This window comes from Chanos chanos, chromosome 5 (genome assembly GCF_902362185.1).
Source record: "Chanos chanos chromosome 5, fChaCha1.1, whole genome shotgun sequence".
Lineage (NCBI taxonomy): Eukaryota > Metazoa > Chordata > Actinopteri > Gonorynchiformes > Chanidae > Chanos > Chanos chanos.
The window spans coordinates 44,855,815-44,867,943 of NC_044499.1; the positions used below are offsets into that span (position 1 = coordinate 44,855,815).

The 12,129-nt window shown below is 39.5% G+C and overlaps 2 protein-coding genes across 2 annotated transcripts; one reads left to right on the forward strand and one right to left on the reverse strand.

The window, feature by feature from the left end:
• Positions 1–2,093: 2,093 nt before the first annotated feature.
• adoa (2-aminoethanethiol (cysteamine) dioxygenase a) lies at positions 2,094–3,178 on the forward strand. The gene has a single exon (XM_030775607.1). The coding sequence runs from the start codon at positions 2,235–2,237 to the stop codon at positions 2,988–2,990; it is 756 nt and encodes a 251-aa protein (XP_030631467.1). The 5' UTR covers positions 2,094–2,234; the 3' UTR covers positions 2,991–3,178.
• A 3,376-nt stretch (positions 3,179–6,554) lies between these two features.
• Positions 6,555–8,157, reverse strand: egr2b (early growth response 2b). Its single transcript, XM_030775590.1, has 2 exons — positions 7,980–8,157; positions 6,555–7,642 (listed from the first exon to the last, which is right to left on the reverse strand). Exons 1-2 carry the CDS (start codon positions 8,155–8,157, stop codon positions 6,555–6,557), a joined length of 1,266 nt encoding a protein of 421 aa, XP_030631450.1.
• Between the last annotated feature and the right edge of the window lie 3,972 nt (positions 8,158–12,129).

The window sequence follows — 12,129 nt, forward strand, 5'->3', positions numbered from 1 at the left end:
TATGGAAAAACAGCATGCATACACTAACAATCATAACACAGAACAGAAAGATCAAGTGCAACAATGGTTACGTTCTCCATGAGATGTATGAGCAGTTTTAGAGTCTTTTTGTCCTTTATGCAGATTACTGAGGGGAAAAGAATCACTCAGCTCATTCAAGATTCTTGGCAAGAATTCCCAGCAAAATATAAAACCCATTCTACTTGACTTCTGTGCAATGTTAGTCATGCACATTTTAAACTCTAGGGAATAATGTTGCCTTTATCTGCCACGAACGTTAGCAGATCTGGGAGTGATTGCATCTTGTTTGGAAAAACTTGTTTACATTCAATTGATGGAACCTCTAAAGTTCCAGGGGAATTTTAGATAACCGCATGGGAATTGTAAAACGAAACAAGCTTATTGTGGTGTTATTTATTTATTTATTTATTTTGTTTGATTCTTGTCCTTCTTTTTTGTGTACCCACCGTGCTTTCACAACAGAGTATTTTATAGGTGGGCGTTATGATGCACGATTTGTTATTTTGAATATTCAGCTATTTACAACTCTCTTCTAAGCCAAGATAGATTAAATTAAATTAAGATGTGTTGCTGTTTATAAGGCCTACATATTCATGCATGCATCTTCATCTATCAGAAATATAAATTAAAATAAAAGTAGGGGGGAAAAAAATGAAGAAAATCCCCCATGTTCAAACCATGGATTTTAAGAACACTTCATTAACTGTGACTTCATCAGAAACTTATAAGCAACCCATTTCGTTTTTTGCCAGCACCTACATGCGATCGGTCAAGATATCGTTGAAAATATATTAGTCAGTCTGGATTTTACAATATAGATTCTTAATGAACCTGTAATCAAAAGTTTCTGTTAAAGCTGTGTCCATGGAATTGTCTACCTTATTTTTCAGTGCTCCTGATTTCCATATACTGGCAGCTCAGATGAAGATAATTGAATTTCTGTAACGGAAGTGATATTTGGATGTGCCTGTGTTTGGACTAAAGAAGCACGACTCATTATTTTTCAAGAGGGTGGTCTTTGTGGTGCTCATGTACAAAGGTACATGGTCTGAGTGCACACTTCAGTGACTCACAGGCCTCTCTTTCATGCACACTTCCGATCCACTCACTCCAATGCCCAACCTCACAATGGATTGTTTATCACTGGCATCGGTTAATTGAAGGAAATGCGATATGGTCTTGTGCTAACCTGAGACTTATCTGTGTCCAGTGCCGAGTGTGTGGAATGTTAAAATCCCACTTTAAAACGAATCTAAGCTTGTAGATATTTTATAACCTTGATAATACAATAAATATGCTTGGTGAAACAACTATGTATGGCAGGGTTGAAGAGAATTAAATGTAATTCAAGCTGTGACTGACTATTCATGTTTACAGAAGTCTATGGACTTAGATCATTGTTTGCTTTTTGTAAATATTTTTTCTCGATTTCAAGGCATCATTAAATACATTTGATTTAAGATACGACTTCAAACTTAATCTTGTTAATTTGTAAGACATAAAAACACCTAAGATGTATCAAAGTGATTGCCAAGGGCCACAGCTTCGTAGGACTCAAAACCCCCGGGCACACGAACATTGCCTGTTTTACTCAGTATTGTTAATACAACAGAGGGCTGTAATGTTGAGGTCTAACGAGTGTGTGGGGGAAGGGACAGAGTTGAATAGCCCTTCAGATCCTCCCCATACGCAAAGGGAAGTAAAGGGGTTTGTGGGTGTTGTAGTGCTAATACTATGAAATTACATATATTTAAATTCGCATTGCACGCATTCCTAATATTCTTTTAATCTATGTTAATAACCATATGTATTATCTATTATATTACTTTCATAGTATGGGTTTAAAAATATAATTAAAGGGACAATTAAAATTTGTATGAGAAAACGAACTTCAACTTCCATTTTTCCAAAACTAGTTTACGCAGGCGCTGTAGCTGTGGACGTGTAAATCAGATAGCCATGAATGGGGTGGTGAAGATACGGCTCTGTGGATCATATCTAGAGGTAAAAAGTCCCGTTCAGAATATCATGGGATGCTTATAACAGTATTTTGGTTTTTTACTTTTTATTTATGTTGACCGTGGTATCGTCACATTTTGAAAACTGTTGCAAGATTGAAGAACCATCTTAGCTGCTCGTTTGTTTTTGAGCGGTCCGTGGTTTTTCGCCTGAGGAAAACAGCATCACTAACATAAAGATATCATCAGCTGAAAATGCCACGGAACAACAAGACTCCGCTTATTCAGAGAATTGCCAGACAAGCCAACGAGACTTTCAAAATATGTAGTTCGTCTGCAATTGGGGACAGTAAAGTCTTTTTAGACCGCCAGGCAGAACTCAGCACCTTGTTAACCCAAATCAGGGCTGCGGATCTGAAAATTGCGCCGCCAAAAAAAGGCTCTAAGCCCAGTGACCAGACTCCTCCGGTCACTTACATGCACATATGTGAAACCGACACATTCAGTATGGGTGTGTTCCTTTTGAAAGGCGACGCTTCAATCCCACTTCATGACCACCCGGGGATGCACGGAATGTTGAAAGTTCTTTATGGCAAAGTTAGGATAAGATGCTTCGACAAGTTGGATAATCCACCTTGTGCTGAATGTGAGACTGCGTTCGACCCTCCACTGCTACCTTTCCAAAAGGATGCTCTCCGTCGCTCCTTACTCAGGTCCACTGGCGAGTATTCTGAAGAGAGTGGCCCTTGCATTTTGACTCCTCTGAAAGACAACCTACATCAGATTGATGCGATCGAGGGACCTGCTGCTTTTCTCGACATCTTGGCTCCACCTTATGATCCTGATGACGGGAGAGACTGCCACTATTACAAAGTACTACAGACAGTGTCCAAAACAGTTGAGAAGTCTGAGGCAAACGGTGAGGAGGAAATGTGGCTATTAGAAATCCCCCAGCCTGAGGATTTTTGGTGTGGGGGCGAGCCTTACCCGGGCCCAGAAGTTTCTGTTTAGAAAGTGTGTAGTGCACTATTTGAACAGACATCTGGAGCTGTCGTATTCTGCCTCATGGCTCTTTGACCAAAACTAACTTAAGTTCTGTTGGAAACACTTGGAACTTAAAATATTATCAGGAGGATCATTGGAAATACGAAATGGATTCAGCCCCCTATGCATTCTCAGTCTTGTCTCGTGCGTTCCTCTCCAAGCTTCCAGTGCCACCTTGAGGGTTTTGTCAGAAAGTATTTGGGGGGGGGGGGGGGAATGTTTCTTGGTGACACATCCGTAGACCTCTGATTTTAAGTTTGTATTGCCTTGCTTTAAAGTATTGAATGTAACTAAACATGCTTTAAAAGCATTTACACTAATCTAAGTGCACACTACATACATCTATAAATATATTCTTGTGCTTAATTTATTGGAAAACAATTACTCTTGCTTATTGTTTGTATTTTTGTCATATTTAAGTACCGTTACAGTGGTTACAGTCTTTTTTTCCCTGAATTTTTTGGTTGTTTTGTATATTGTGTACTAATCTTACATTGGCTGATCATATTATGTTGACTGTATCTTGAGCAATAAATTAAATGTATATTGAACAGATTTACTCTTATTATCTACACATGTTCCTTGAAAAGTTGTTGTGAGTAAACTGGGGGTGCTCAGTGGTTGCGGTCATATTTTGAAACATGTTGTCATTAAGCATTTCTGGTATGACATGCATTGCAAACATGAACTCATAAATAGTAGGCTTATGGAGAGTCAGTCAGTGAATAGATTGTTTCTGTAGAGTTAGTATTATGTAAATATGCTGATACTAGAGAATATATTTTTTATATTGGCTAATCAAAGAAGTAGTACAAGTTAAGCTTTCTTCTGTGTCAGCGCTGTCAGTCAGCAGACTCACTCTGACTAGAATCTTTCTTACCATTCAGATTTTTTTTTATTGCAATATTATTGATGGTAGCATTTAAAGAACTGAAGAACCAGACGCCAGTTAATTAGTTCATCTGCTCTGAGTAAGAGACCTTGCACTCAAACCTTCTTTCATCCTGCCCATTGTTACATTAGATGCTAATGTGTTTTAGGGGTACCTTACTTTGTTCTTCAAACAGTGGGATTTATTAACTGTATATTGATCCATGTTTTCTAGAGTTTCCTTTGTATTTATCACAGCACTGTTAGGCCCCTAAAGCAAAACACCACTGCCTGACAAACCGAATAGATCAGCAAAGGGACGGTTGGAGTTTATGATATTAGTGTCAGAGTCTCATTATTATCATTATATATTTTAAGTTGGATTTTTACCCATTCAGAAGGGGGGAAAAAAAGGTTTTGTGCCTCTATAAGAGACCAGCACCATGTCACGAGATTGGAAGATGGAAGCCAACGGCCCTCAGATTATTTGTAAGATAATGTACCTCAGGAGTATCAAGTAGACATGTAATTTCTCATCCCAGATTGCCTAACACATAAAATTCATCACACCTTCATATGACACGCGGAGCCCAGTCGGCTTGATTTGCCAAATGGAATGCGCTGGTGTTAAGCTGAGAGACCGTGGAAGAAGAACGGCCCATCCTTGTTAAACTGATGTTGGAACAGAGTTATGCAACTTCATTCATAATAATCAGAGATTTCGATCTGTTCTGTAATTCCCTGTAATTGTCTGTCTGATTTGTGCAGTGCTTTGAGTCATTGTATGACTGTCTGTAAAAAGAACAAAGGTGTCTTGTAAGAGCAAAACCGATCCTGACGTTCAAAATTGAGCACTTAACAGGTTCTCAAGTCATTTGTCTTAATTCCCCCCCCTCCACCCATTCATCTGTTTGGGAAAGTGTGCCAGCATTCACCTCGGTGAGCCTCAATATGAGTGATTCAGCTGCAACAGTAGTGTTGTTCTGGTCTTGTGTTGGCCACTTCTTTGTTAATCAAAATTGTGCATGTGCAGCTCCTGTCTTGTATTAAGTCAAATCAGCAGTTTCCCCCACACTCCTATTTAGGCCATTGTGCTGTCTTCCTGTGACTCAGTTATTTATGAGATTATGTTTATGCTCTATACATATTCCTCTCAGACTCTCTAAATGCCAAACAAAGATTTGAAATGCCATATCCCACGGCTTTAGCAGTATGGTTTCCTGCTGCAGCGAGGGATCGTCCCTGTTCATACCTGAGTTGGTGTTGAGTTACATTCGGCTTTTAGACAATAACAGCAGATTTACAGAATGCATCCTGTCTATGACACACTTCTGTTCAACCAGGTCTTTATGTTCAGCTGTTAAACTGGAGCTGTCTGTCAGTCCGCTAACCTATGTTAATTTGGGACGTTTTGCTTCATACAGCAAAATAGCTTACTGACAAAAAAAACCCAATCTTTGTATTGATTTTCATTCGGGTAGTTCTTTTCACAGTTAAACATTTTGTTTACTTTATTTTCTCATCAAGGTTCGGATGCTCTGATATATAATTGAATGAATATAATATCTTTGCTCTCTCATATGTGTCAGAGATGACTAAGCTCTCGATTGTTATACATTTGTCTGCCTATGAAATTTAAACTATACAAACATTGACAGGTGACATGAAATTGAACATCTATGACAACTCCTGTAGACTACTGTAAACACCACATTGTGTGGGTGCATGCCCTTGTGAAACGATGAGTCAGAATTGGCTGTGCGGATGGGATTTCCCCTTGTTCTGTTTCAATATTTCCTACCACCGTTATAGGGTACTACTGATGTACAAAGTGTACCACAAGGTTAAATTTACCGATCATTTTTATTTCTTTTATTCATTTTAATTGGACAAAATGTAATTAGGTCAGTTGACGCGTTAGTTGTTTCATACCACGTAGCCTACACATTTCAGTTGAAACAATCACAAAACAGATGTCGAGTTATTATGAGTTAAATTATTTACATTTCATATTTTACCATGCAACACTTCCAGAAGTGACACGAAACAATGTGTACAAAAATATACTTCAAAAAAGGCTTTCATATTAAAGAACATGTATACAATTCAATTAAAAGCTCCCTTGGATCTCTATGTATTTGCTATGTACACAAACTCACAAAAGGCACAGTAAAGGAAGAAATTAAACAGATGTTATAACTCGCTAAGCAGTTCATTTAAAACATTTCCAGATTATTGCAAGCTTTTCGTCGCGTAACCTCGTTTGTTGCCAGGTCTAAGTTTGGTACAGTCTCTAGTTCTGTCTGTTAATTTCCGTCATGGAATGATTGTGACGTTTTCACTCGGCTTTTCTTTAAAAAAAGAAGAAGAAAAGAACAGAAAAAACTTATCGCCTGTGTTTAAAACAAGTACATTAAATTAATTGATCTAAATTGTCAAACAAAGTGCGTTCCTGTCAGTCAGTGTGACTGAGGCAAAGAGGAAACGTGCCTGATGAGAATTCACACAATGAAATGCCCCATCTCAATCTAATCCGGCACTGTCCAAGGTTTAAAAAAAACCTCTGTTCCACTTTTGCTTTGTTAAAGATAATACGTCGATGTACTAACTATTGTCCCATAGTGTTGAATTTCAACTGTCCAAAAAACTTGAGATGCAGTCTTATTGGTTGGAGCTGGAGGAGCAGATTCCTGATGATGAACCGATGGTGATGGAGCGCTCCGAGTTCGCGTTGTTAGAAGAAGCCGACGATGATTTTCTTTCTTTTTGTCTCAAGTGAATTTTGGTGTGTCTCTTTCTCTCGTCGCTTCTGGCAAACTTACGCCCGCAGAAATCGCAAGCGAAAGGCTTTTCACCTGTGTGCGTGCGTATGTGAGTGGTCAAGTGGTCACTGCGACTGAAGTTTCTCATGCATATCCGACACTGGAATGGTTTCTGACCAGTGTGAATTCGGATGTGTCTTGTTAGTTCGTCGGATCTGGAGAATCGCCTGTCGCATCCCTCCGCTGGACATGGGTATGGTCTCTCGTGGACGGGGGTCTTGCTCGGTCGGTTGGGATATTTCCTTGGACGCAAAATTGGTCTGAGGGGTAAATTTTGAGGGCTATATGCCGTGGGAAGCCTAGGTCCCTCAGATGCTGGTCCACCCAAAGTAAAATTCCTAATGGTGTTAAGGGGAGTCAAAGGTGGGGGAACCCTGAATGACTCCAGTGAGCAGGAGAACGGTTTTCGGTCTGGGATAGACTGAATGTCCCTTTGGCAAGGGGGTTGAAAGAAGCCGGCATAGTCTGGAATAATGGGGAATAGACCAGAGTCTGTGGTTGGTTTAGGGGAAGAGTAGGAAGGTGGAGGGTAGGGAATTGGACAGGTGGAAGTCGAAAGGAACGCAGATGGATCTTGGTAAACCTCTCCACAGCCCGAGTAGGGTGGAGGAGGAGAGTAGATGTGGTCCATGTCCGCCTGGTTCTGTGCCATGGTGCAGCTCAGAGTGCTAGAGAAATGGTTTGGTGAGACAGAGGATGCTGGGGACGAAGATGCCGAGGACGCCTGGGTCATGCCCAGGATTCCAGCGCTGACGATGTTAATGACGCCCTCTGGATTCCAATTGCCGGGATACTGTGAATCGATGGAAAACTTTCCCATATAGGTGAAAGTTTGGTTGCGTGGACCCGCTGGTTGCGTGAAGCTGCTGGAGTATGGTAAGTCGAGAGAGCGCTTTTCTGTGCTCATGTCCCCGTTAATCAAACCATCTGCAAGAGATAACATCGGAACAGTTTGTTGAGTAAGAGCGTTATGTGTTCATGGCATGAAAATCTATTGCATGTCTTGTAAGTCTTGTGTATTTCCCACTGCTGTTGACAGGTGTCTACAACAGGAAGAGATGCGTCTTTGCATTTCATTCTGTTGATGTTTTGAGTACGATCATACTAAGCATTATAAGCACGTGTGTTATTACTCCAACCGAATTTCAGTACAAACGTGCAACCTCAAGAATGATAACTTTTTCTCTCTTCACACGGTTATTTGAGTAATGTACATCAGAGCAAGTAACGACATGTAACGTAATGATGAGTTGATTAAGCTTACCTCCTGAAGCACTACTGATCTGATCGTAGTGTCCTCCTAAATCACCATTTGGAAAGATAGTAACCGAGGCAGGCAAAGTGGAGGCAATATCGTCCACTGAATAGATGCCCTCGGAAAGAGGGTGCACAAACCCGCCGAGAGTAACGGGGGTTTTCTCCAAAGTTTTAGCTGTCATCATTCAGTTTCGAGAGTCCCTACTTTCAAATGTTCTTCTACTTTTAAGTGTTGAATGAGTGACTGTTTTAACGATCTCTCCTCTTCACAAAGTTATTACATCTGAAAAGACTTCTAAGCACAATTTACTGTGATATCAAGGGAAGCCTCATCAAGCTGGATTGTTTCTTGAATAACAGATCTTTGTGATGTTGGTAGTGGTAATATGTATTTATGGGGAGCCTTTGAATGTGCCGTTACGTCACTGACCATACATGGACTGGATTGTTAAGGGAAGGTGGTGCTAGGACAGATGATTGGGTCTTGGTCAGTGACGACATCAAAGGGTACTTGTCAATGGAGAAAGCACTTGTGAGAGCGGACAGTATGCTCTACGGAAAACAGGAGCGTAAGCGTTTTGTCTCTGAATATGTCCGTTTTGAAAAAAGAGAAAGATCTTTTGGAATTAATTGTTAGGCTCAATGTATAATATAGCCCTTGCAAACTTTAGACTTGCAGTTTTGTACCTTTACACAAAAAAATCTGTGAGATGCATCCCTCTTAATCAGGAATTCCGGTTCATCTTTAAAACCATAAATGGCTTTATCCGGTGAATAAAAGAACGCCCATGAGTACAAATATGGGGCTTATTCCGGAACATGAGCATCGGAAACTGACGAATCTTGTCGAGCAAAGAGAAGCCGCTCAACCAACATCTGAAAACCACAATCAAATGAGAGGCACAATCACGGAATTTTTTTTTACATTTGCTGAATTACTGTCGGAAAGTGTGTTAGACTTATTTGAATATGTTTTTGGAAAGAGGGACCAGATTTAGGTACGTTCCGTATTTACCCCCAAAGTTGGAAAATGTGGTCTTCAGTTTTAGTTCGCACAGTTAAAACACCAGTGACTTGTCACCGGAATTATTAATTTATTTTAGCAAGAATACATGAAGATAACAGCATTATTGTTGTTGTTGTTGTTGTTGTTGTTGTTGTTGTTGTTGTTATTATTATTATTATTATCATTATTATTATTATTATTATTATTATTAGTGAAGATCTAGTTTTATGACAATTATTAGTCCAGTTACCAATCTGATTGCCCTCTAGTGGCCTCTCACGGTAAATCTTGGTGCGTCCAGAGCGCAAAATATGCCAGTGTGGGCACTGTGAGAAAGTAGCCGATAAGGTGTCCTTAGGAAGTCCAACTTCTATCAAGAACTTGTCTACTGTCCCAGGTCTAACGTGGCACGCCGATAAGATCACAGTTAAGCCACATGTTTATTTTATTTATTTATTTTATTATTATTATAATTAGGTCTTCTTTCTTTAACTTTATGATGATTTTGTTTTGGCTTTGTATAATCAAACGTAGTCGCATCCTGCATGTCCATCTAAATGACCAAACAAATAATAGGTCGCCATACAGGTATATGTCCATTTATCTAAATATAGATGCTGTTTTTCCGCTGTGAGGGTATAGAAGCGAGACAAAAATAATGCAAGAAACAAGACGTTAGAAGTGAAATTCCCCCGTGGGTTTAGAAACCTGTCAGTAAGAGAAATGGGGGAGGAGGAAGATGAGGGTGGAATTTAAGCACAGTGAAAGTGTCTGGCTGCAGTAAGTGACCACTATAATGTAGACCACGTTGTACATTTCGAGATAAATTTTCCATTACATTTCCATTTCATGTGTTTCAAACAAAGCATCGAATCTTTAAAAATGGTTGTTCCTGTAATGATATGTCAGACACACACAGGCTATGTACACACACAAACACGCGCGCGCACACACACACAGGCAAAGAACAGACTTCCCGGAGAGTTTTATTTCCAACACCATACTCCCCGTTTCTAGAACCAAAACTTTCAACTGAGTTATGCTGTTATTGAGGACGAGCAGTTCACGGAAGATATACTGAGAATCATGATCATATACACACACTTCACACATAAATCAGGTCAAGACCACTGACCCAGTCGACGCGCTCTTAATTAATTAACCGCATGCCATATTAATACGTGCGTTTTTCGAGGTCATATCAATATTAGTCAGTAGGATAGATTTAGGCCTGTCCTGAATGACGGTGCAGACGCTCGTTAAAGCAGATTTAAAGGAAGATATTTTATGTTGGTACTTCTACTCGTAACACAGCATGCAAAGTTACACTTGTTTTGACTTTTTAGTGAAGCCCTTCCAGTTTAAACGTTTCTAATTCGTCTACTCCGATTGGTGTATTATCAGTGCAGCCCTCGTTTACAATTAAAACGTCTTTTCCGAAACTGATCCCAGGTGTAGGCCTACCGTGCTACGAGGTTGCTGCTAAATCCGAGTCTTTTTTAGTTTTCTTTCTTCTCTTTCTGAAGAACTTTGATATGAATAGTAGCAGGAAGTACTCAATTCGTCACATTAGCCTAATTCACACATATATTAATCTCGCTAATTATAGGCCAGAATTATAATTCTCTTTGTTTGTCAAAATTATAATTCTCTTTGTTTGTCAGAAGCTATCGCAATCCTCTAGGTATCTCCGTCCACTTGCTTCATATCAATCCCAACCATACCATTCGGAATAAAACGCAACAGTGAACTATATTCAGAGACAATGTTTGTATAAGGAATGATTCATAACTATTGTGTCCATTTTTCTCTAGGTTTCAGAAGAAAATCCATATTGCAGCAGCATTTCCATAACGTAACAACCGCGTTTTTTTTATTGCAGCTCCCCTGTTGATTAGCCTAATGCACTTTTCAGATACCATAACAACAAAAGGAGGCATGTGGTTGGCCTTTTCATTTTTACTGATATTCTGTTTTAAAATTACTCTCTATGATTTTGCTTATTCTTAATCAAATTTCTTGCTTCCCTCTGTTTCTGTCCTCAGAATCCACTGACACAACTAGGTGCCATACATAAACAATTCTTTCTTTTTTCCCTCTGTGTGTGTGTGTGTGTGTGTATGTGTATGTGTCTGTGCCTGTGTGTCTGTGTGTGTGTGTATTCTTGCCGTTCATAAACTTCATAACTCTTTCAAGTCCTCTTTTTCTAAATTTCTTTCATCCAGACTGGCTACAAACACTTATTCAACTCTTCACTCTCACAGTAGTTCTCTGACAGTATGAATGTTACCTCTGTCCTTGCTTAACAGTAAATTTCACTTTCATCAGCATGTTAAGGACACCTCACTATAAAAAGAAGAATGCTACAGATTGTATGTGTAAAGTTTCTTTGCTCTCAGCGCATAAAGGAAAATTCACAACAGTATCTGAGTGACCAGCTTCTGGATGATAGACAAAAGGCTCTTTTTGTCGGTGTTATTCGATTATTTTAGAAGGAATAATGACTTTTTTAAAAATAATTAATCTTAATCCTTCAGTGCCCCAGTGTGAATGCTACCTAACATGAATTGCTTTTCTTATTGAGGCTGGATATGCAGTCAGGTCTGTTCTAATATTATTTACAGCTCATTTTCTATAGATGTGAGTTCATGGTATGATCTCTAATTCATCATGCAGTACAGGAAATTTCAGCATAGACTTCTGTTCCTCCTCTGAGTATTTATTTAGGCCTCTAAAACCCCTAAATATCGCCAGGCTTCCGTTGTCATTGTACCACATGTATTTTTGTCACCGCCCCTGCAAACATGGGCTATTTTTATGATGGTGTTACTGTCACCATCAACAAAGTGTGCTGGTGATGATTGCTCCTTGGCACTGATTTCCTTAAGCTTAATGAAACCATAGCGCCAGTGGTCATAGAGTCATCTGATGTTAGCACTTCTTCTTACTCAATCCTTGAAATCTCATGGAGTGATTTTGCAAGAACCGTGAAATGCAAATTTTGGCTTGAAAACAGTCTGTTAAGTTCCTTTTCCGTATGCTACGCTGCATTAGTCACAATAATACAAGATAGTTAAAGAATCAAAGCCCGGCTTTTCTGTCTTATCTCTGACAGAGCACCTTCAGGATACTGCTCTCTGGAACTGGCATC